Genomic DNA, 25,603 nt, shown 5'->3' on the forward strand with positions numbered 1-25,603 from the left:
GGTCGATGCAGCCGAGGACCTGCAGCCCTGTTTCTGGTCGGCAGCGGCGGCCGATGTGTGCCTTGCATCTTAGCATCGGGGCTTCGAAGGCTTTGCATTTTTATTCGGGTCTGGTTCGGTTAATTATTTGTCCCGTTCCGTGCGCCCGCTCCTGGCCTGGGACATCTCAATTTAGACGATAAAATCGGTAAATTTAGCCGTTTTGGCCCAGCGACCACGGGCACACTCCTGCTTGGTCCCGAGGACGATGGCGAAACAAAAAGGTTGGCGCGCATCAGCGACCCAACTGCCGTTAGCTGCCTTTCTAGACCTCTAGGCCGGGTCGGAGAGAAATCGATCGAAACCCAAACAGTACAAGGCCCAGCCAACCAGCGAGCGTCGTGGGTTTATCATGATCGAGCAATCTGCGCGCGCTAAACGCTCAGTTCCGCGTGCGAAATTCATTCCGTCCACCCGAGTCCACCGGAGCCTTACACGGATCCGGCCCCTGCCCGGGACACTTCAGGGCCGATGCGATGATGGGAAGAGAAACCCACCGATGATAACCCACCAGCTGGCTGGCTGGGGGGCGACGAATGAAACGGCCAGCGGCTAACGGCCAACGGCTCTGTGACCCGCGATAATGCGATCAAGCAAGCCGCGGGGGTCCCCCAGCCTCAGTTAGTAGGGCCGAGAACCGAACGGGCCCCGCAGAAACGGCCACCGAATTCTCGGTTTTGTAGTGGCCGTCTGCAGCGATCCGAGTTGCCCGAGAGGGTCATCGAAGATTCGCAGAAGCGCGGGAGAAACGAAAGCAGATCCGTGCTGGCCGATTGGGGTTCAATCTCGGGGGCTCGGGGCGCGGGTTTGGACCGGGTAACAACAATATCCGGACGTGGAGCGTGGACCACTAAACACTGGACTGTCTTATAAATGGGGCTTCGCCTTGTCTTATTATGTAAATGCTTCTTCAGCCTCCGTGGCCGGACGAGGCTAGAAAGCGTGGACTAGGCACACGAAGCCATCCCACGGTCCTGAGAGAGGGAGAGAGCTCTGGATGATGTTTCGGTTGGCCGCAGCGCTTTCGACAGTGTTTTGCGATCAGGCTACAGCCCAGCCCTAACCCGGTTGACTCCGAAAACTAAATGACACGTCGCTTGATTGCCGCCGCCGTCGCGGCCGTGGGCCGGAAACGAACTAGGACCTGACTCGCGGGGGTCAACACTAATCCGCCCGTAGCCGGGTCCGGCTTTGTGGCCCGTTGGGTTGAGCTACTCTGGGCGCCTTAGACGATCCCCGGTTAGCCACGGATCGAATCCAGGCCAGACCCGATGCGACACGAGCGCGCGAAGATCGGCAGATCGGTTGTAGATCCCGGGGCTCGTCAACGACACGATTCTGTGCCCGGGAACTCCAGGAACCGGTGCTCTCAACTTTGACCCCCGGCCCTGTCTTCGTCGAGGGCCGTAGCCGTAGCAAATTTATGGCGCCGCGTCTTTGTGTAAAGGTTCGCGGAGGGCCTAGAAAGAAAGTGTGCGCTACATTTCCCTGACTCAAACACCAAACAGAAGCCTTGTCCGGAGGAGAGTTACAATGCCCCCTCCCGGGTAGTGGGGCGACCGGAGGTCCCTACAAGAACAACATTATACGTATAGAATCTTAATTAATTGAACAATTTAAATAGCCACCAGGGGTTTCTGTGGCCGTCGTCGGCTACCGGATTCCTGGCCGCGCGCACTATTGGATCACCAACCCGCCGGACAACTCTCCCGCATCTCTCTTTCTCTCTCGGGGGATCCAAGACAGGGACCTAAATGGCACCGGGATGTCGAATCCGGGAAACCGAACCGTCTTTTAATTGAATTCGAAAACACGGCATCGGTCCCCGGGCCCTGGCCACGGCCCCGGAGGAAGCGTACCATTATTCATTTGTCCCCCCTCGCGGGAAGATCGGGCGGATCGGATAGGCCGCAACCGCACCCCGGGCGCGGCCACCGGACTGCAGGCAGCAAGAAATGGCAGCAGAACGGGGCCCGAAATCCTCGATTGCATTGCCACCTTCACCGGTCCAGTCCGGGTTCGTGTTGCGCGCCCGCTTTACGGTGGTTTTCGTGTTTTACCCCGCACCCACGGCACCCGTGGACCTCCCCGGTGGGAGGGGGGGGGGGGGGGGAATGAGATCCCCGATGCCGGAATGCCACCTCCGTTTCGCTCGGGCGCGCGCGCCCGGAACTCAATTAAAATCACGCAATTAATTAAAAGAAACACCAAATAGGCAATCTTGTAACAGAATCTGGTCCGAGGTGGTTAATCCTGTGAGCCAGCAGTTGCAGCCGGGAAGCTGCAGCTGAAGACTGCACTCCGGGACTGGATGCACGGTCCGCAACGTCCAACCCCGGGCGGGTCCGGATTCCACGCGATGTCCAGCCCGGGATCGGTCGTGGTCGTATAGGAGTTAATTATTTTATCTGCTTCCTCATTTAACACTTTCGGTGACTTATTGGAGATCGGGCGGGCGGATTGCAAATTCAAGTCGTGAAGGTGTGGCCTCCGGGACTTGGGATCCTGCCAGAGTTGGGGATCGTGTTTCGGGTGCAGGCAGCTCGATCTGCGCGATCTGTGAGCATAGACGGGGAAAACCGGGCCACTCCAAGCAGGACCATCAGGTGCCGGTGTGCTGTGGCCCCTCGAGTGGCCTTTGTTTTATCACTCACTGTCCACTGTCCTCGCTGAACCATCCCCGGGCCAGCGCGCGCAGCTGTCCGGTGATAAATGATGTGCTCCGATCGCGAGAGGCGAAGCCTTTCGCTCAGGAACACTTGCGCGCGCGCGAGTCTAATGCCAACACTCGAAGGAGGTCACCGGGCCCGGTGGGAAAACTGTGCTTAGACCCTTCGTGACCCTTCGTGCCGTGTGGTGTGTGTCGTCGTAGGTGCATCTGCCACCGGCAGCCACGTAGCCAGCGGCCTTAGATTTGCATTCTCCACGATGAACGGATTTTCCGGTTTCCGCACGGTGGAGGAACTATTTTAATTGTCCTCTCTCTCCACGGGGACCGGGGCGCAAAAGGCAAATTCTAGTGTTATAATTTGCATACTACATGTCGCTGCATTCTTGCGCACTCGGCGATCCCCGTTTTCTCACGTCGCGCGCTCCGGCAGCGTTTCATTGTGTGATTGCAACGTCAAATGTAAGCCACGAGTGTGGCTTTTCGAGCACCGAGTCGAAGCGAGCGTGCGAGAGAGGGATCCGCCCGAAAAGAAGGGATTCCTCTAACTAGGCACAGGAGAAACGTCTTCCCAAAAGCCAGCAGAGCCAGAGCCAGAGCCAGCGTCTTCCATCAGCGGCAGCGGCATTAGCTAAGGTCATTATCGTTCTGTTTGCGTGGCCGTTGCGCGTTGTGCGGGTTTCTATTAATTTTTGTTTTGTTTCTTTTGGGGGGCGCCCATGGCGAAGTCGTCGTCGCGGGGCTAAGTAACCGAAGGCAGGCGATGGAACCTGTTTTCGTGCCGCGCATCCCAGCCCGTGCTCCCGTCCTAGACCAAGAAGCGGCCCTTGGCCGAAGAAGACACCAGCAGATGATGATGATGATGATGATGACGGCCACATGAACACGAACGCAAATCGGTAATTCCGCCCGGAGCGGAGAAGACCCCGCACCGGGTGGACGAAGAAGATCGGACACACACACACACAGACACGAACACAGAGTCCCGGACTGTGGGTGCTCCGTCCCGTTCTAATAGATTGGATTATTTCGACGTAATTTACTATTAACTTTCAATTAGCTGCTCACCCTCAGCTCAGCGCGTTCGACCGGGGAGCGTCGAAAAGTTCCAATTTTCTCACTTCCTTCTTAAGACACCGTCGGCCCGCAGTGTGTGTGTGTGTGCGAGACGGTGAAACGGGAACCCTGCTTAGGAGGAAAGCGTCTAGCGTCTGCGGGAGCTTAGCACCTTCTTACGAACACTTTTCGGAGCTCCGGTTCGGGGTTTCGGGGCCCGATCGAATCGGTTTCTTTCTTCTGCTAGCTTTCTTCCCGCCAGAGGCGGCCCGGATCCGGAACAGCCTCGGCGAGCTAGCAGCAACACAATTCAAGTTCATCAATTCTGTACAGTAGATTATGCTTCATTATCAGCTTTGTTTTATGGGCTGGCTGGTTGGCTGGTTGGGAGAGAGCAGACCTCCGCAATCAGGCCGGCCGATTGGTCGGTGTGTCACGGTCCTGATCAACCTGACCGCCGCCGCCGCCGGAGAAATGGGGTTAAAGATTTCATCACGCTTCATTAGAATTCATCGGAGCGGTCCGCGTAAGTGGCACGCAGGGCACGGGCGGCCTCCGAGAATCGGGGGTGCAGTTTGTTAGAACCGAGTGAACCGCATCGACCGCCGGTTGATGAGCTAATTATGAGAGCCGTTCGAGCAGTGTTCGAGCAGTGAGCCGCTACATGTTACCAATTATGTTTCAATAAAATTGATGATACATTTTCCGAGCTCCACCGAGGCCGGAGGAGATCCGACCGGCCCGTTCCGGGATGGTCCGCCAAGATGGCCCCCAACGAAAGGAAGGCTCGAGGCTCTAGCTCGAAGCGCCCTCGGTGCGCCGACCTCTCTCTCTTTCTCTCTGGCTGGGGCTGCGTGGCAGGTTTCTGTGTTCCTGCAGGCCATGTCTTGTTGCCACTCGCTACCCCGGGCCGGGCTCTCCCTCCCCACCGGCCCTCTGTGTCCTTTTTGCTGCGCTGCGACGATCACCGCCGCGCTCGTTTGGCGTTCCTTTATGGGCAAGATTTATTTATGTTTTTTAGCTTCTTTTAACCTCCATCATTCATCATAACTCTCGCGCGCGCAGCCGAGCGGTCGGTTCACTGGGGAACAAACAGAAGAAAAAAAAATGACGACCACGTCTCCGACGGCCCTCGAAGACGCTACGCGCGGACGCTGTGCGGAATATAATGAATAACCCTAGGGTGGACGGGGACGCAGAGGCCCTCGCCAGAATCTGTGACAATAGCTAATGTCGCCGGGGTCCGTGGTGGGGTGCGGGACAAGCAGAAGCCGCGGTGGTGGTTCGATGTGACCGTCACCGGGCGATCGGTGGATCTTCCGCAGCAAGATAGCGGCCTCGTGATAAATGCGTTTGTTTTACAAACGCTGCCCCTTGTAGCGCTACAGATTCCGTTTAGATAAGCAACGGTCGCGCGATGTCCTAGACGGTAATGTTCGATTCTGTCACCTCCGCTCTGGGCTGCCTCAAAGTGGGTTCGAATCCCGCGTATCTCAAACACGTTCCACTTTCCTAGGGCCCCTGATGAAGGTGTTTGTCAGTAATGTATGTGTACCACAACACACACACACACACAGGTGTTAAAGAAGCCCTCAACAGGAAGCCGTTTTCCATCCATCGGCCTGTTCGCTCGCCGTTCGGAATGTCGACTTCTCTCCCACAAGAGCCACAAAGAATCCGGAAGGTCAAACAGCAGCAGCAGCAACGTTCCGCGGTTAAAGTGAAATCCCATTTCCATATTTTTCTCGTCCCAAAGGCCTCTGCGCTCCGGCTTCCTGCACTCTGTTGCTGCTGCTGCTGCGTCTGGTTCGGTTCGGAGCGTCTTCCCCGGCAGGCAGGTGGCCGGGGGGCGGTGAGGGGAACCCTTACGATCGTCGTGCTGCTTACTGCCAGCCAGCCAGCTAGCTAGTAATTAAGCCCATCTATCTCAGCCCGAGCACCCGATTCCTGTGTGCAATTTTGTTGCCCGGTCCAGGGAGAGGTGCTAAGCCACAACACGTAAACCATTAACGTGTCTCTCGCTCTCTCTTTCCCTCTCGGTGGGTCCGCCTTCATGAGAAATCCGCACGAGATGTGCGAAAAAACGGCCACCGAAAGCAAGCGAAGACACGCGGCCTCCATGCGGCCAGAGGAATCCTAGTCCTCCGAGGCCGAGGCCTCCAGGTCGCCGGCTCGCGGCTAATAATAAGTAATGATATGTTTATATTTGTACTTCGAAGAGTGCTCCGGAGAGCCGGAAAGTCCGGAAGAACAAAGTCCAAAGTCTAGTGGCCAAGTAGCGGCCGCACCGCGCCCGTGTAGCCCGGACGCTCACAGTGATGATTTTGAGGTTAAGATAATTCAATTAATTCTATATTTTCAATACCGGCTTTTTGCGCCCGCGTGCCGGCGAGAGTCCTGCGAGTTGCGCCACATCGATTGTCACGGTATGCAGGCCCCCAACCGATGCTTACATTGCGCGGTACAGTACATCGTTAAGCCGAGGGGACTACGGAACGAAAAAATGTGTCCGGAACACGACAACGACGATGGCGGCGTCGAAGGAGAAAAAAACGTCACCACAAAACGCCACAGTAGCCACCGAGCAGCAGCAACAGCAGTTGATCGTCTTAATATTAATGAGTGTGCCACCAGGTTGCGCCGGCCTCCGACTCTCGGCCCCGGACCTCATATCGGCGGGGTCTTATCTTTAATGTATTTATTATTATGCTACCGACGGCCCGAAGACCGGGCCGAAGAAGCAGAAGGCGAAAGTCCGTGTCCGACGCTCGCAGGGCCACGACCACTTCAATCGCCGACGGTGAGATCTCGCATGCGCGCCGAAAGTGTCACGCAAGGAGAGAAAGGATCGCGCGCGCGAATCCTTGGCGTGAATAATTAAGCCCTCAATTCAGCGAGCGAGAGGATCGTGGGACTGTGCGGGACGATCCACACACCAGGTGCCAAGTGAACACTATGAACATGATTAGGGTTGCTACTGAGGGGGTCTTTATGGCCAGCAGTGGCGTGCCAGATCGCACCAATTTCGAGCCGAGCGCGAGAGTGCCCGACTGCGGACTGCGGAGCCCTTTACGGGAGTCCTTTTTTGGCAATAGTTGGCAGGGCGAAAATCAAGATACCGACCGCCGGGCTACACTGTTCGCCAGCTGACAGTTTCAGGTCCGGCAGCAGAAACACCTCCCGTCGCCGATCGTCGTCGATTGTCGTCCGCGTCCCCGCGCGCACAGATCGATCTTCGGTTTGACAGATTTATGGATCAGAAGAAGAAAATTGATACCGACGCGGCTTGCTGAAGCTGGCTGGCTGGTGTGAAAGTTATCATACCGTCCCCGGGACGGACTCCTCCGGTGCAGTGATTGGGATCTGCTCGGTGCAGCTCCGGGAGCACCGGCAACAGCGTTTTTCCCAGACCAGTCTAGGTCGATTATCGGTCCCTGGAGTGCCCCACAAACTGACAGCAAACCCGGCCAGGAGCGAGAGAGAGAAGGGCCATATGACGGGACTGACGGAAGGGCTGGAGGTCTGCCCAAGAACATGCGTTGCCCGCACCGATGGCGGCAGCGGCGGTGATTCTGGTGTCGGAATAGTTCAAATTTCAATTCATTAAATTAATTAATTATGACGTAAAAGGGCAACTAACCGCGCCATTACACGAACCGCCCCTCTCAGGGGAAACCCAAGCCGCCCTCCACCCCAGCGCACAGTTGACCATCGCGCGCGTCACCATCCCTGGCGATGATAATTATGAAATGAGGGAATCTGGGCTGCCGCCGCCGTCGCTCCGGTTCCAGAAATGGGATGGCGGTGCGCGATCGCGATCTTCCGAGCATCCCCGGCGGCGACCGACGGCCGACGGCGACTGATAGCGATCGCGGCTCTGATCGCCGCCAGTCAGGAGTCAGAGTCGTCGTCGTCTAGCTAGAGCCCGGGTGGCTTTGTGTTGTCAGTTTGGTGCGCGCGATAATCACGTCCCCGGAGCCGATCTGGAGCCGCGTTCGGACACGGCGGACACTAAATTAAGACCGCTCCGGTGACAGCCGCCCGTCAATTAAGGGCTGAGCAGTCAGGCTTAATTGGTTGGCTTGGGTCCACGGCCATTGGTCCCCATTGGAGCCTCCCGCCCAGAGCACGGGCAGCACTTTTTGGGGAGAGAGCTATCTCGGCGAGAGATCCTCGGCTTCGGAAGACCTCATAAATACCTCGCTTAACCGCCGGGTCTGAGCGTATTTGGAGGCTGCTGGTCGCACCAACAACTCGTCCGGCTAATGCACGCCACGTCAACACCCCGCCCGCCTGCCAAAGTGTGCGCCAAAAAGGCTGGGCGAGTAATGTGCGCTGCACTTCACGCTGCTCTAGCGGCCTAGTAATGGCATAATTGCATCGTTTTTCCGGTGCTTAGGCCCCGGCTCAGCCGAGCTGCCGACTGATGAGATGCGCGGCGCGAGGGATCGCACGCCGCCGCCGCCACCGCGCTGGGCCACAATTTCATCGACAATTCTATTGTTCCGGAGTCCGGAGGGCCTCCGGATAAATTAGTACACCCCCCAAGGGGCTTTCTTCCCGCCTTGTTTGTTGCCGCTTATGCTCCTCTCCTCGTGGGCTTTTATTAGCAACATGATTAGCCGTGGTCTCGCCGGTGGCTGGCTCGGGGCGCTATTTGTTTCGGTGTAAAATATTTACTGCGCGCCCGGGATGTAATTTATGTTGCGGTACACCATTACGCTTCCGTCCGGTGTGCCCCACTTCGGAGCGGGGCCCCGATGGGTAAACCATGCGGTTCCGAGGATCGATTTGTTTGCCGTTCCGAAAGGCGCTTTACAACGTTTCCGATCGTTTCCGAATGCTACCACGGGAACATGCTACATGCTACCGGCGGGGTGGCGAGAGCCAGGAGGGGAGGGTGGTAATTCGAAAGATGGGACATGTTTACAGCACGAACCGAGTCCGGGGCCTGGTCGTGCCGTGTGCCGTGTTGTTGTACTATTTGTTTTAAAACTGTGCGAATTTAGATCGAAAATGCAAATGCATTGCATTGTCGAGGGGTAACATGCCCCCGCAGGGAGTCGAAGGGGGGAGCCCTGCGCTGGCCCACGGTTAACAAATCGGCCGGCGGTTGTAATAAAATAGAAGAAAGAGCTAATTAGGGGAGAGGTATTGCTGCTAAACGTCGGCGATGTTGCGATGTTTCGATGTTGCGCTCGCCGAGCGAAGCGAAGTAGTTCCTGGAGCGCGCGCAGGTACGGCACGGAGCGATGTTCGATTGTCGCAACAATCGGTGCCGCCGCGTTGATCACGACCGAACCGACGACCGTCCTGGACGAGGTCGGCGAGGACGATCGCGACGAGGGGCCCTATGATTGGGGCCCTTTTGGGACACACTGGGACTGGCAGCAGGTCGTGTCGCTGGGACTCCAGAGAGACCCCTGGCCGCTGGTTGGTCCGCTGGTCCGCCGTACCGCGGGCCACCGGTTGATTGGTTGGTCCCGTTTCTGGGAGTGGGAACCGATAATGGCCACCATTTGGTTTTGTACTATTGTTCTATTCGAATTGGTGTGCGCTAGGTTCTTACTGCTATGGGTCTTAAGCTACGCCGGCTACTTACTCGCACTCGCCGGGTTGATCACATTTGCCGTGAATTTGGTCACATCCTGGCTTGCAGATGGCTGAAAGTGTCGCAAAAAGCAGAAGAAAAGTGGATTAGTAAACATTGCGTAAGGAATGCGGGAAAGTAACCGCAGATTAAACACCACGATACACGCAACACGAGCGAAGGAAATTGAAAAAACAACGCGGAAAATGGAAAATGGAAAACGAAAACAATCAAAACGAACGTGGGGAAAATCAATTTAAAGTGGCAAGATAAACAGTAAAACACATAAACACAAACGAAAGAAAAACTGTAAAACAAACCAACTGGCGGTTCGCGAAGCGAAGCGGAAAGTATAAAAAAGATAAAAAGAGAAGTAATAAAAGAGAGTATGCTAGGCATGAGCGAAAAAAGACAGGGAGAGATTGTCCCGATTGAGCAACCACCGAACTCCGCCGAAAAGCGAAATGGGATTTTCATCACCCACCTCTAGCTTCGGACACTTTAATGGCGTGGCGGCGCCCGATAACGCACGCGGCCGGCTCAATTCGCAGGCTGAACCGATCACGGATCGATCACGTAACGTGACCTTTCACATCGTCGTCATCGTCAAAGACGACGACGACTGTTTAAAAAGCGTTTTGCGCATCGTTAGGCATCGCGCAGGACCGGGCCCGGTCTATGACTTAATCCGGTGTTTGTCAGAGTCGAGGGTGTCGAGTTACATTTAAGCCCCCTCCGCCACTGTTACATACCTTTCTCACAGTTGGCTCCCTGCCAGCCAGGCAGACACACCTTGTTGCCCTGCTTGCCGCAGGTGTAGTGCCCGAACTGGTCGTTCCGTGGCCGACAGAACGTGGTGCAGGTCGTGTTGTAGTAGTTGTCGGCGCACTGCACCCGTACCCTGTGTGGGAGCGAAAAAGATCACGAAAAATGTAGATCATCAATCAGTCCGGCAGCCAGCCGGTCGAGAGACCAGGCGAGTGACTTACCGGTACGTTATCCGGGCGGCCTTCCCTATGTGGTCTAATGTATTCCAATCGTGCGACGGAAGTATGACACCGGAAAATGATGTCTCATCGATGAGCCGCTCCGATACTGCAAATGGGGAAACAGAAGAAGTGAAAAAAGGGACAGCAGCAGGACCACCTTTTCGGAGGGGCCAGCCTTCCTTTAATTAGCACAGCGCCCCAGCCCCAGCACCACAACCAAGAGTTCACGCTTCCACGCGGCACCATCTCTCGTCAATAATCTCGGCCGCGAGGTTTCGCACGACGTTTCTGGACCAACCGAACAAATTACACAACCTCCGCAGCAGCCACGGGGCTTGAGGAATTTTCGTTTCTGAGGCCGCCATTTTGAGCCCCAAGCGAAGGCTCCATAAAAATCGAGACGGAACAGTTGCAAGATCGTTATGCTAATTTTTAGTTAACAGCCACCCGCTGCTGCTGCTGCTGCTGGTGCTGGCCAAGGTAGGTGCCGTTTCGCACCAGCCACCAACCGGTGAACATGTGTTTCTTGGATGGAGCAATCGGGGTCTGTGCATCTGGGGCGTAGCGGGCGCAACAATTAATTGTGAAAGATGTCGCCAGCAGCATGCGCTGCGGCGTGCTCAGTGGGATTGACCCCAAGCCGGAGGATACTTACTCGAGTACGACGCGTTGTACATGTCTAGGGCCTGCAGGATAAGGGTGAACGATTTCTGGAACGAAAGAGAGAAAGAGAGACGTTTAGTAGGGCTGCGTAGAGGTACCGCTTCGAGGCCAGTTCGAAGAACTGAGCCCCAACTTCTGGAGTGGCCCCGTAGAACAACATCGCGCATCGTGCCCCGAATGGGTTTTGAACCCGTTTTTGACAGATCTTCAACGGAAGCGGAGTGCGCTGAGCACTTGACCCCCGACAAGAGACCTGGACCAACGGGGAAATGTTGAAAATGTTTATGCACTCAATCGGAGACGGCGTTCTAGAGCCGGACCGGGACCGGGACCGAGCAAGAGTCGTGAGAATTTCCACACATTAATGAGATTGCTACACATAATTCTCACACGCGGCGGACACAAGAATTTGGGGAAGTCACAGCGCACCGTTTCTCAGCCATCATTAGACCTCAGGGGCCGGGGCCGGGACCGCTGATCCGAGACGCGACGCGAGAAGAGTGCCCGCTTTTGTGCTCTCTTTACGGTGTTGTGTTATTCTCGTGCGCCTCATTTGGTGATTTCACACTTTTCGACAATTGTTATTAAAGCCAGCGGACGGACGGAATCGAGGGGTGTCGAACGGGGCACAGCGTGCCTATGAATTACAAATCAGGCAAGCGAACCAAATCGGCCTGCCCGAGAGCCCCCCGTGATCGGAGGAGAAATCGAGAATGGGAACCGACCTTTTTTCTGCGTCTGAAGAGTGCTTCTGGAATTCTTGATCGGCCCGCGGACCTGCACTGCGGGGTTAGTGACCCATCGCCGGTGGTGGTGCTTTGGGACCAACTTTCCCAAACTGTGACACTAAGGGACTGCAGCATGTGTCAGATCTTTTGGCCACCAAGTCCACCAAGTTGGTGTTGAATTAATATGACATCCTCGACCCGAAGATTGATCCGTCAAAGTGGACTGTTAATTTGGGATCGCCCGCCCCTCACACACGATCGACACCCCGCTCCGATCGATGAATTTTTGGGGGCTCCAGCCCCCAAACAGATTGACAAACAAGCGATCGGTCGATAAAAGTCTCCCCGTTCGTTCGCGGTGGTCCATTCGTCTTTCGAGTGTCCGCCGCGACGACGTGCCGACGATCGTATCGAAAGGGCGCCGTGCGACAAGCGGCACGAGGTGGTCATAAAATTCATTCATAACTTCACCACACGGACACGGAGCTCAGCTGGTCCGGTCCGAGCCGAGCGATGATGAGATCGCGCGACCGTTTCCGCTCCGTATTATTCACACATCATAACTTACACGCGCGGCACCAAATTGGGACCGCCCGTTGAGGGGGGTCCGGACTGTTTCGCAACTGTCAACCCCCCTTGAGGTGGGGGGGAACTTGTTGGCGGAAAGCGAAAAACAATAATAACTCCCAAGCGGACCGCCGACGCCCATTTATGAGTGTGTGGCCGCCGGTCCTCCGGTGTCTCCACAATGTCTGATCGCGTGATCTCTCACTTAATGCACCTCGCGGACCGGGCCGGGCCGGGTGTAGACGGTGACAGAACATCCGATGTGTCTTCTCACTTGCTGCCGCCACCACAGCCGCCGGCCAAGATGCAATCGGGCACGGGGCGCTCGCGCGTTCTGCTATACCCGCAATTTACATATCTTGTTCCGAGTGATACTTCATTCACAAAACCAAACCGCGCGGCGGCCTGCCGTTGCGCGGGACCGATACCACCAGCGGCGGCGGCGGTGGACCGACACAAACTCATACACAAAATGTCCGGAAAATGTAATTTAATTTGAATATAATATCTTCGTCGGTCCGGCCTTCACCCAGCGCCCAGAACCCTGGCGTCGTCGTCGTCGATGTTGCTGTTGGGTCCGTAGAAGGGACCGTAGTTCCCTTCTGGCTGGCTGAGGGAAGGTTCTTGCGTTCCTTTCCGCTTCGTTTCACCACACAGACACACACAGGAGGAGAGATGATCTGCGATCGGAGGGTCCGGGCGGCGGCCTCTCTAGAGGTCTAGCGCTCTAGGGAAGCTTCTATTATGATTGAATTAAAGCGGTTGATAACAATAACAAAGTATTCTCCATTCTTCTTCACGTCTTCCGAGGCACGATCCCGCAGGGGTCCCGCCGCTGCCTCAACCACCACCGCGGTCGGTGATGATCGCTTGCCCTGTCATCATCATCATCGTCGTCGCCGTCGTAGAACGACACGGACTCCAGAACACAGTTAAATTGTCGGACTAAGGGTCCCGCGTCCACCGGAGCGCACCCGCCCGTCTGCCTCTAACCGCCGTTTGTACAAACATTATGACACCAGAGCGTTTTAGAGGGAGCATTAATTTATGCTTCCGTGTGTGATCGCTAGCGCGCGCGGTGAGCACGCATCTGCCGCGCGCGCGCGCGCGCTTCGTAATGGAACCGTCCATTTCTTTGTGGGGTAATTTTTGGGTAGTCTCGCGGTGCCCGCCGCGGTGGCTTTTTACGGGCCTCCTACGAAGTAATTGGGCCACAACAACGGAAAGGTAAACATGCCCGGCGGAACCATTTATTAACCCCCGGAGCCTGTCCCCCGGTTGCCTGCGGTTGCCAACGGTGGCAGGTGAGTGAGTGCGAGAGAGAACGGGTGCACCGCACCGCAATTTGTTTTGCATTTGCCACGAACGAGTGATGGGAAGGGTGAGCGGGGCCTGACTTTTTATAAAAGGGATGTTCAATAAGTTTTGTGCTTCGATGGTACAGTGCACTGCTACTAGACTAAATTAATTTTGTTATGTTGGTACACTCTTCATATGAACGTATGTGAAGTTTCATGAAGATCCTGAGTCAAAAAGAAAAGCTAAGGAGTGGTTTGAACCTGGTTCTTAACCTCTGAAACGAGTTCGTGCCCAACAAGGTGTTTGCATCAGTTTTATGGAATGCGGAAGAAAGTTTGTTAGCGGATTACTTGCAAACTGGTAAAATGATGAACTTCAATTATTATTGTAACTTTTTAGATCAGCTGAAGCTGAATTCGTGAAAAATGACTCGGTTTGCAGAAGATAAACATCCTCTTTCATCAGGGTAATGCACCGTGTCAAAAGAGCATTTTGAAAAGGGCAAAAATCCATTAATTGAAGATCGAATTGTTGGAGTATCCACCGTATTCACCAGATTTGGTCTTTAGCGACTTTCATCTGTTTCCAGACCCAAATTCTTGCATGAGAAGCGTTTTTCATCAAATTATGACGTCATCTGTGGAATCTGTGGAAGCGTATTTTGCAGGTCTTCTAGATTTTCACTTCGTAAAAGGAATTCATAAATTGGAATCTCGGTGGAACAAGGTGTATCGATGCTCAAGGAGAGCAAAGTGAAAGTGACCAGTGTGTTTCCAACCATAAAAATGTGTTTTTCTTAACGGACCGCAAAACTTTTTGAACTACCCATTAGCCCTCCTGGTGACGCGGTGATGCCTCTCGATCCGGCGTGACTTCTGGGGAACTCTGTCTCTCTGGAAGTGCACCGCAGATACCTATCGGTCAGAGTGTTTGCTGGTAAATTTTGAAACGCGCGTGATACGCAACCGATCACAGTCTGATGTCTGTCAGTGCACGTCGTGCGTCGCCCTCTAACTAGCCAAACGAACCCAAGCGCTCCTCCAACACACCACAACCACAGATTCCTCACAAAACGCCACTTCCAGCACGGGCGGGACACAGGATGAGGATAGGGATGTAGATAAACCCATTCGGACGCGCGAGACGGAGATCTGCTGCTGCTGCTATGATTGTGCCATCGAGCGCCCCAACCAGCTCTCTATGAGTCTCCCGCGGTGCGCGGATCGCGTTTTGTGCTGTGAAGTTAATTGGAAATCAAATGGCGTCCGACGGTCACTCGGAAACCGCCGTCGGAGTAGTCAAGTTACCCGGTGCGGCCGGGATGGATGGGCGTGTATCATCCAAGGCGGGCGCTCCATTCTCTCCACTTGGTTCTGTGCGGGGAGGTTTTCATCGTTTTCCGATCGACGCGATTCCGGGGTAGATCCATCACCCGGACAACGGACCTCACGGTGCCGCGGCAGGGGACCGCGGCCGTGTGTGTGTGTTCGTTCGGGAGGCATTAGAAAATCTCTTAATCAGCCGCACGGCTGGGGTCTCTAGTAGGAGACCCCGCGCGGTGTCGTTTATATGGTTTTATTTTCCCGCAGCGACCCACAGCCAGGGGTCTCTGCCTGTCTTGCCTGACGTCCCCGGTATGACGGGAGAGAGCGTGCGCGCGGGGTGAAAACATAAACGGCCTCAAAACATCAAACATCAACAGAGTTCAGGGATACGCGGGATCGGCGGGATCCAAATGCTGCGGCCGGGATGCCGGTGGATCCATTGTGCCGTGCGCTGACCATAATTGAAGAAGCGTGGCGTCTAATCTCCATTGTTTGATCTTGTTCTTGCTCTTTCTCTCTCTTTCTCTCGATTGTGTTGAAAGGTGATCCAATTTCCGGGTGCTGGCCGGCGGTGTACATGCTGTACCGTTTATGGAAAATTAATTATCACAAATCCGGCCGTTCCGGAGTTCGGGGAGTGCTCAGCAGATCAATCAAGGTTCGGACCCTGCCGGACTCTGTGGGCCCGCGGACCCATAAACCGGGGCAGTTCGCCCCCTACGGGTGTGTGTTGAAGTTTCGAAAATGGCACCCCCCGCTGGAGCTGGACTCCGGAATAGTCCAGAGATCGCCTAGATGTTTTTGATTGCCGCTATTGACACTTGAGAGCGGCGAGGCTTCGACCTAAGTTTTCACTTTATGACCGAAGGCGCGCTGTCGTAGGATGAATGGACACGCATTCATATCGATTCGGCGCTCCGACTTGAGCTTTATGGCGTCGGAGCCCACGGAAATTGAGGAATTCTTGTTGTCGGTCGGTCGGGGCGCGCTTTAATGAACATGATGAAACATTTATGAATCGCGCCCCGAATAACGCCGAACCGAAGTTGGAAGAAAGTTCCACAGTTCTCCGAGTCAGCAAGTTGTGGCAATACTTTGCTGTCGACAACGGTAACATAACATCGGTTGCTCACCGAGTCCGGTGTCCTGGCCGTTCTTGGTCGCTTGGTCCGGCGGTTTTGGTCCGGCTTTCGTTTCCGCTCCCTAATGACCACCATTTCTGGGCAGCAATGACCGGAATGTGTCAAACATGTCATCACTTTTGTGGCGGGCGAACCTCAAAAGGTGTGTAGCCGTTACGCGGTCCACTGTCCGCTGCACAACTTATCGCCGATGTCCTGCGACACATTTCGGTAGCCGAACGAAGAAAGGTGTCCGAGAGGTGCGTGTGGTTGCGCTTTTTGGACGTGATAATTGAACGGTGGACGCACCTCTCATCCCAGTCCCAATCCGGTGCGTGAAATGTGCGTGCGATTGCCAGCCTGCCGGTCGGAAGATTCTGATCTGCGCGCCCAAGTAGGGCCACTTGTCTGATGCTATCTCCGGACGCAGCACGATCAGCACGGCACGGGAAAGGAAAGTTGTAGCTGCCCGCCTGCCCCGATGTGTCCCGGACACATTTGGAGTCTACGTCTCGGGCGGGGAGGTAATGAGTTAATTAGGCCCCGGGGGTTACTGTTGTGGTGTACTGGGACCTCCTTTGGGGCGAGTAAATCACGTTCCGGGTGCGATCGCGTGATTTGAGATCTCGTTTCTCGATCGGTGCCCAACTCTCACTAATTAACCTTTCTGGCGTGGCGCGCGCCCAGGACCATTTCTCCGCGCGCGATCACGATCACCGGCGGGGGGGCGGTAATTTCATATCGGGCACATCGAGCCCATGACCACGGCCCGGATTAATGGGCCCACGGGCACGGGAAGGTTTGCGGGCTCGATCGATGGCCATCGGCGCGCGCCTCGGTGCGCACTCCGATCGTTACGATCCCACCGGCCGACGGAGTACTCCCGGGAGGATAAGCTTCCGAGTTGCCGGATAAGCCCGCACGACCTAGGATCGGGCTCCCACACACCCCAAAGGGGTAGCCGGACCCTTGGGCACCGAAGACACCATTAATGAACGGTTATTTATGAGACCACCGCGAGCCGCATGTTCTACAACGCCGGCCGGGCTGTTGTGGGAGATAAATCTCCGGGCTTTGATCCGATCCCGGGGGCCCACGGAGCAGCATAAAGAGCATCGATTACGAAACGATAATGATGGGGTCTGTCTGTGGTTTTTTTTCTTCAAACCCCCAACGTGCCGTGCTTCATATTGTTGGTCCGACAGCTTGTTACCGGGGTGACCAGTTCTGCGGCCAGTTCGCCGCTACCACCGATCGTCGCCGGCCGGGAAGAACCCGACCCGAATCCGCCGGGCGGGCCGGCTGCGTGTTAAAGAATCGACCGCCGCCGCCGCCGCCGCCGGTTGTGGCCAACAATTACTTTGGACGCGACCATATCACGACCCACCGTTTTGGGGAGTTCCATTTCGTAACGCAATTCGAGAAACAATCGGCCGCATTGTAGCGTTCGAGATTTCCCAGATCCGGAGCCGGATCGGTTCCAGATGGCTATCTGCCCTTTGTCGGGTGGGCGCGATGGGAACCTGCGGGCGGGGGGGCAGCAAGCATAAATTTGAAAACTATGCGCCCGCGCAAACAATCAACAACCCCCGAAAAGAGGCGGCGGCAGACAGAGGGCGACAACAAACTAAGCGAATGTCAATCGCATTCATCAAACCACCAAGCCACGCAACGTCCTTTGTTTTGTTCGGCTGTTGGCGGGGGCTGGTAAATGTCAATGCAAATCAATTCCATGCTGCGGTGCACGCTGGGAACTGGCGTAGACCAGGACCCGGCCGGAGCCGGAGACGGAGCCGCCCAGAAAATGAATCAGGAACAAAGTGTCAGGATGTGAATGGCGCGTTCGCCTGCGAGGGAAATAAATAATCCCCAGCATAACACAATGTTGGTCTGTTGGTGTCACATGAAATATGATGCCAAAAGTCACCACCGACGTCGCTCGCGTACCACACAAAAGTTCGTGAGTTGATCGTGAGATGGCCACCTCAGCGTGTCAGTGGCCATTTGCTTTTCGTCCGTTTCAAGAACGGAACCGAGAGCCCGGGGACCCCTGTACACAAAAAGGGTACTTTTTCGCCGACCGCCGGTGGTCCGCGTGGTGGTCTCTCTAGCCCCAGGATTCCCGCCGCCAGGGCGCCTGACAAATGAGTCAGCCCGCGGCCGCGTCCGCGGCGAGAATGCATCTTAATTAAATGGGTATTGTTGAAAGAGTGAAAAGAGCGGGAAGTCACCCCACGGTCCAAGCTCATCAGCATATGGGACCTCCTACTTGCTCCTCTTCCCCGTCGTCCTCCTCCGCGCGGAATGTCAACTGCCGGACTCGGCCGCCGTTGCCCCGGGAACCGGGCTATCGTTGGGACCGCGTTTCGTTATCGCATTTCCGAGCCCGAGTGGTTCCGAGGGCCGCAGACCCGGCCGATCTCAATCTCTGCTGACGGCGGCGACGACGGACGACGTTCACCCAACCGGTGGCCAGAGGCGCACGGCACTTTTCGGCTGGGTTTTGGCGCGGTTCGCCCATTTATCTTCGGCCGCGGCGGAGGCACCTTATTGATTTATGTAAATTATCGCGATCGCCAAAAATCAGTGACAGCGGACCCCGATCGCTCTCGGTCGGCCCGGTTTTTGGGGGGCGGTTGGTTTTTGCGGGGCGGGCCGCGTTTGCGAGAAAACAATTTTAATTAACGAACCTCGGGCTCTAATCTGTTGCTTCGTGTCGGGGCCCGGCGGACTTTTGCGCGCAATCCGCCATTCTTCTTTCGAGGCGGACGCTTCCTTTTTTATTTTTAGGGTGAGTTGTGGTCCGACTCCAAGATGCTTTCGAGCATCTTGATGTGCCTCGAGACTTTGATCGCGATCAGAATGCGGCCTTTTTGGGGCCGATCGTTCCCGAAGTGTAACGATCCACGGCGATGTGTGTGATCGTGCGTGATTTTCCGTTCCATAATTACTCTTCTCGAAAACGAGCAACGATTGGCCGCAAGGATGGCCAAATTAATGTGCGAGAATATACATGTGACCCGACCCGGTGATCCATGAGATCGATATCGTCCGAAAACGAGACCGAAATGCGAAACGTGGAGCCTTACAAAAAAACGGACACCAAAGCGCCAAACCAGAACGGCGGACACGGGCTGAGACTAGTTTTCGCGCGTCCTAATCCGCCGGTAATACCATTTAAATTCGTGATTAGAATACCATTATCCCAAATCAGGCAACCTTTTTTGAGGGGGGCCCGGTGTTCGCCTCTCGAATCTATAATCGACGACGGTATCCGATCCGTTCTATGCTCGCTTTATGCTGCTGCTGCTGGACAATAACCCGGCGTGCCGACTTGATGAGCCGTTCAAGGCGTGTTTGTGTGTGTGTGGCGTTGATGAGGGTTGAACGGCGGCGACGATCGTTATAGATCGCACGAACGCGGCAAACAGTGAACACGACAAGACACCGGGGAAAGAAACCAGCTCCAACGCTGGTGAGCCAAGAACACGGCGCTTAAGTCCGAGCCCGAGAACAGGAATCGAGAACGGAACCTGGACGGGTTGAACCGAGCCGACACCACGCGTAGCGATGCACGCATGTGTACGTGCGCTTCGCCAACGCCAACAAATTGGTGTATAATTTGATTTCTTTCACTCAATTCTCCGGCCCAGGGGCCCAGGGGTTCTGGTCGCGGTTCGGTTCTGGAACGACTTCCTCTGGCGGCTCGAGAGAGAGCTTGGTTCTGGTTCGTTTTTCTGGGTTGGATGTCCGAGGAAGATTGTGCGCGGAACCGCGCGGCTCTGATGCGGTTCGGAAATTATTCTGGGAATTTGATTAATTCCCGATGCGTGTGTGAAATCGGTAAATACGACACGAGAGGACATGCGGGCGGGTGGGGCGAAAAAAGTAGAGCTCGCCACTGGCCCGACGCGGCCAGTAACGAAGCCATTAGGATGATTATCGGGAGCAAATGGTGCAGGGTACCGTGCCGTTGCCGGTTTTTTGTTGCCGGGGGGTTGCCAGCGATTATTATCCTCCCGAGTTCAGCTATTGATGCTGCGGTCCTACGAAGTACATGAGAAGTCTTTCCAGTAGTTCGAGCAGTTGGCCTTGGCGGAGTTCGAGTAGAGTCCACCACTAATAGTTCGCCTGCTTTGGCTGACAAAATCGACAAAAGAGATCGATTTCTCGCGTAGTCCATCTAATGTTTGGAATCCGAAGATGAGGCGCAAAACGATTGTGAACTTTTTAATTCAAAACTTCTTCATTTTTGAAAAAAATGGGCTGAAATGAGCTTGAATGGATTGAGCTTTTCAAATTTTGTACAGTTTGTACAGTACAGTTGAAGACTCATCACTTTGGAAATAAGTTTTCAATATTTCCCAATTTTCTCCGAGCATAATAACGTCCCATTTGGTAAATGTCAAAGTTTGTACTAAATGTTTACAATTTCCAGAATGAAGTTCGTCGTTTTAAAAGTTAAGTAATCGGTAGTTTAAAATCCAAACACTCGACGGATAAATGAAGCTACGAAGGATGTTAACTGAAGGCTTCAAGATTAAGAGTTTGACGTTTGCCGGTATCTTAAAGCTGTCCATCGACTAATTTATACGGAAGCATTTCGGAACTCGAACGGAGCTCGAATAAGGGACACGTCTGTCAACTAGTAAAAACCTCGTTGGAAAACATAGTAAGCCAACTGAAAATGTGTGCTCGAAAACTGCTCGAAATAGGATTATAATTGGCAGTTGGTGCTCCGTAAAATGCCAGCGCCAGCTAAGACTGTTCCGTGCATAAAAACCAGGCCAATTTCACACACAATAAGATTTGCGTTAAAACTTTAGTGAATATCTTCACGAGCAGCCAAATTTCACTAAGGCGCACCCTAGCCCAGCCTTAATCCAGCGGGCTCTCCCCGGCTTTCCAAAAGCCCACCCACCCCGCAAATAAAACCGAGCGACTGACCGAGCGAAAAGCGAAAAGCACTTTCCACGGAAGCGATTCTTGCACCGTGCCGTGCTCCGCCCTGGGCTGAGTTAGCTGATGGCTGATGGGTTCCGCGCAAGGCCGCCCGAAAATGGCTTTTCAATTTCGGGCCGACGGGAAATCCCAAAAACCTGCGCTTTTCATTTGCATCGCTTTCATCCGGGCGCCTGTCCGGGCCGGTTTTCACCATCAAATCACTGTTTTAGGAACGGCGGTCCCTTGCGTGCGTTCGATTCCACCGGACGGAATCGAATCAATTGCGCGCGGTGGCTCCTAAATGATAATTAAGCGAGAAATTTGTTCGCACGCTGATCTTCAGCCGCCGATCGTGCCCGAGTGGAAAAAGTGGCGGTGCAGCTTCTTCGACTTCTTCAGAAGAGGGGCACCCGGGCGTTATTAGCGAGATGCGAAGTTCCTGTGGCGCGTTTTATTGATCCTCCCGCGAGCCTCCCGTTGTGAGTCTCCCAAGCGTTTACCTAATCCGTAATGTACGGCCGCTGCATGATAATTGCAGCGCATGAAGCACCCTAGCACTGCACTCACATAAAACCCGAACAGCATAATATATGGACCCGGACCCTGGCCGGCACAACACTTGGCACGCAAAGTGCCATTTTGATTCGTGTTCGTGTGGCAACAACCGTCCGAGGGGAGGCTGGTGCTTCCAGAGCGGCCAGAGGGCCGAGTAATAAAAGCGAGCGAACCCCACCGGCAATCCCGTGCCATCGCCGTGAAGGTGGTGAAAATATTAAAACACCATCTCTCGGACAACGTCCGCGCCAAAGTCCGGTCCGGTGCCGTGTTGTCGTCGGTTCCTACTGCGGTAGCGCGGCCGTGGTCGGGCGGGGAGTTGAGTGACTGGTTGGCTGGCTCGCTGACTGACGCAACGCCAAATGATCCAGTCCGCCGGGCTCCGATGTCCCGAGCGGTTCCGTGGAGTGGTTATTTGAAAAATGATTGGTTCCCCCGACCGGGCCGGCTCGCCTAGATCCGATGTCCGGATCGTGAGACGGAGGTCAACGTGTAGCACCCAGCATCCATCCAGCATCCAGCAGCGCTTTGGTTGTATTTGGCGCAAAATTAACAGTATTTACCGTGCAATTACAAGCGCTTCACGACTTTCGCCCCGTACGACACGGACAAAGAACGACATCTGAATACCGTTGATGGTCGGTTCCTTCGCCAAAGGACGCCATGTGCCATTGTGCACCGTAACGACCGCTACGGGAGCGCTTTAGAATTTCATCTGCACCTCGCCGGCGTGCCGTATGGAGAACCCTCCCCCCTTGGGCCGGACCAACCAGTGGGCTTGCATGTCCCCGGTCGGTATATCATCGGGCCGCGTTTGACCGGTGTCGGGTGTAATGAGCTGAGAAAAGCTCTGTACCTCTGCGCTCTGCGCGTTTAATATCCAGAAGGAGGAATACTCCAGATGATGAGTGACGCGGCCCCGGACACCGCCCGCCGCTGATCCGCGGTACATATTAATTACAGAAACTTAATAGCACGCCACTGCACGGTCGATCGATCTCAGGGATCATCCCGCGTGTGGAGCGTTCTCGGCGGAGGCGAAGAACCGGCTGTTGCCGTGACTCGTGACACCGACCGGATCGCACCGACTCATGGCAAAAAAGTAGCGAAGATTGGCCAGCGTGCGTGCCAGAGCTCCTGGAGGCTCAGGTGGAGGAGACTTCCGGCGCTGTCTTGACCAAAGTTCGCACACGCGCGCAGAAAGCAAAACGGAGGAGACAGAGAGACGGAGAGACAGAGAACCGAAACCTGTTCGAGCTGCAAATTGCAGCATGCGTTTGATGCAAACCCACAGACACTTGATGGCGTGCCGCTGCTGCTGCTGCTCCTGGTGCTGCCACCGGTGGTAGGTCAAACCGTGTGGAGATCCGGAGCCCGAGATGTGCGCATCCTTTTCGCCTCTGCGCAGTGCGGATATCATGAATACTTAATGATCCTTACCGGATCGTGAGAATTGCGTTGCGTTGGGTCGGCCCAGCACCGATCGGACGGACGTACGGACGGAAGAGAATAATTGGCCACCGTCTGCCGTCGTGGGTCGACTCCTGGAACCTGAGTCTGAGTGGAGATTTCTGATTTCAGCAAGTTGGCAGTGGACGAGGCCGTGAATTTGGCAGACTGGTGGCGATCGCGCCCATTAGGTCCGAAGGTGTGTGTGTGTGTTGATGCGGACCACTGCGGAATCCTGGCAGCAGATGACGCAGTGCTGCGCCCCAAAAAGGGGGTGTCCAGAAGTAACGGACCGTCGGGCTCGGAGTCCCTTTTAAGGGAACCGTTTGCGCTAGTGAAGCCAACCTGCAGCCGGTCGTCAGTCGGATGCTCCTGACAGGGCCGTCACTGCGGGGAGGCCCCTCTCGAACCACCCCTCCCCCGTCATGCAAATCCGTTCGCGCGGGCATCAACGGCGCTACTTCTAAACACCTCTGCGGTGCTAGAGAGAGGCTCATGAATATGCACGATCTGTCGTCGTCGTCGTCGTCGTCGGCCGGGATGGGCTTCCGGGGAGGGCCCTTCCGGGGCGCACGGGAGGACAAAACACTTGCGCTAGGAACCGACCGCGGGGCGTGCATTCCAAACGGCGGCGGCGACGAACGTCACGGAACCGCCGACGATGCGCGGTCCGTGCGGGTTCAAAGGTAGCCCACGTCGGGAGGACGTGTTCTTCGTGATCCTTCGCCCTCGCGTCGCCACCTCGCAGTTGTGTGTGTGTGCGGCTAGGCTTCTGCCACACGGCATTACTGCCACCTCACGACCCAGGCCAAGCCAGGCCCGGCCAGGCACAGAACTGTCGTCGCCCGCGCAACCCGGTAGTGATCACCTTTGATGTCGGCCATGTCGGCGCAAAGACCAGAACTTCACCGGGACCCCGCACCCCGCACCCCGCACCGAAACAATGGTGTTGTAATGCACAACGCTGCACACACTGCCGCGCTATTCTTTATGGCAGCAATCTATGCACTGCACTATCCTTTCATCATTTTCCAACCCGGCGGTTGGCCCGGCGGACGTTCTTTCCCCAGCGCCCTCTCGATCCTTGCCGGCGGTGTGTGTATGATGGGAAAATAAATTTCTCTTAATCGTATTTAACTGTAACTTTCCACTCGTTCGGCTCCGGTCGATTCTGCTGCGGCCTCACGAGCGGCGTTCTGCCGCCAGAGTGGCGGTGCGCCACAAAAGAACTGGCATTTGTAGTACTACACAGCCCCCAGAACCGTGTGGCAAAACAGAACGATCTCGAAGAGCGAAGGCTGCTGCTGCTGGGACCCTCTGAAGTCCCTGAAGCCTCCGCCGGGAGCCGGGATCGAAAGACAATTGAATGTAACAGCAAACGGGAAAACACAGAAGTGCATGTGTACCGCACACGGGTTGAGGTGAGGTGAGGTGAGTGCAAAAACAAAACGACGGAAAACCGCCCCAACAGGACGAGACACAAACAAAAGACAAGCCACAGCCAGCCAGAGCCAGCCAGCGACGGGAAGAAAACATAAAAACAACAGACACAAAACAAAGCCACCACCCGAAAACCCCGACCGAGCAACCGAAACATGCCATAAAATATAATAACACGGTCAGGGTGCTTCTCTACCACGGGCCACCCCATCCCCCCCTCGGCCGGTGGCCAGAGCGTGCCACCAGTTGCCGCGGTTCGGGTTTCGGTTTCCTTTTTATTACATTTTTGCAGCGGGAGTTCATATTTCTGTAACATCTTCATGCCCGGCTCGGCTTTATCTGGGTTTTTGAGGGCCCTCCCCAGTGTCGTGTCCCCAGCCCGGTTTTACGTCGAAGCTGACCCACAATTGTGCGGGTGATTTATGGAGCGCGGCCGAGCCATGCCGAGCGATTGATAGTTGGCGATTTTGTTGAACAGTTGTTGAACTCATAAAATCTGGTCTTTCTGGTCGATGATTGCTTCACGCAGGCGAAAGTATGATTTGCTTCGACAGTTTTATGAAGCCAACCGAACTTGCTTGCTGTGGCGAGTGATCTTCGTCGTGAGTAAGACTTTTGCTACTTTGTCGATCGGGTGCCAATGAGTTGGGCAATCGGTAGTGACTCTGGAAAGTAGTTTTCATTACATGTGGGCATTTGTTTTTCTTTATAACCCGGTTCAACATTATCAAGGAACATTTGAGACTAAATTTAGAAGCAGGAAGAATTGGGGCTGATTGTCAGATACTAAACCCGATGTCAATCGAGATACTAGCCTTGAGAAGCCACAAACTTTCTTATTGGTGGATTTCTGAGTGAATTTAGTAAAGCATATTTCAAGCAAACGTTACGTGAATACTTAATTTCAAGGTTTAAGGATGTGGATTTAGCAACTGCAGACTAAATGACGGTTCGATCGATAGCTTATACCAGCAAAACATGATCAAATGAAGGGTGACATTAGGTCTCAAATGCTGGAAAAATCATTGAAAAGGTGTACTTTCGGGTTCCTGATGCTCAGCATAGTTTGAAATACATAAATTTAACACCATTACGTGTCAAACAATTCGAAACCCATTAAATTTGGTAGAATAAATCTAATTCCTTGCTAACTTTATTTCGTTGAAAACC

General features: G+C 54.8%; 1 protein-coding gene across 1 annotated transcript in view; it reads right to left on the reverse strand.

The window, feature by feature from the left end:
* The window catches only part of LOC128270599 (protein serrate-like), a gene marked incomplete at its 5' end in the record, with an annotated part of 72,362 nt that overhangs the window by 35,928 nt on the left and 10,831 nt on the right, over nt 1-25,603 (reverse strand). The window contains 4 exons of the mRNA XM_053008010.1: nt 9,366-9,426; nt 10,106-10,254; nt 10,343-10,448; nt 10,998-11,052. Of these exons, the coding sequence (XP_052863970.1) occupies nt 9,366-9,426; nt 10,106-10,254; nt 10,343-10,448; nt 10,998-11,052 (371 nt within the window). The remainder of the gene's footprint in view (nt 1-9,365; nt 9,427-10,105; nt 10,255-10,342; nt 10,449-10,997; nt 11,053-25,603) is intronic.

Source organism: Anopheles cruzii, chromosome 3 (genome assembly GCF_943734635.1).
Source record: "Anopheles cruzii chromosome 3, idAnoCruzAS_RS32_06, whole genome shotgun sequence".
In the NCBI taxonomy this organism is placed as follows: Eukaryota; Metazoa; Arthropoda; class Insecta; order Diptera; family Culicidae; genus Anopheles; species Anopheles cruzii.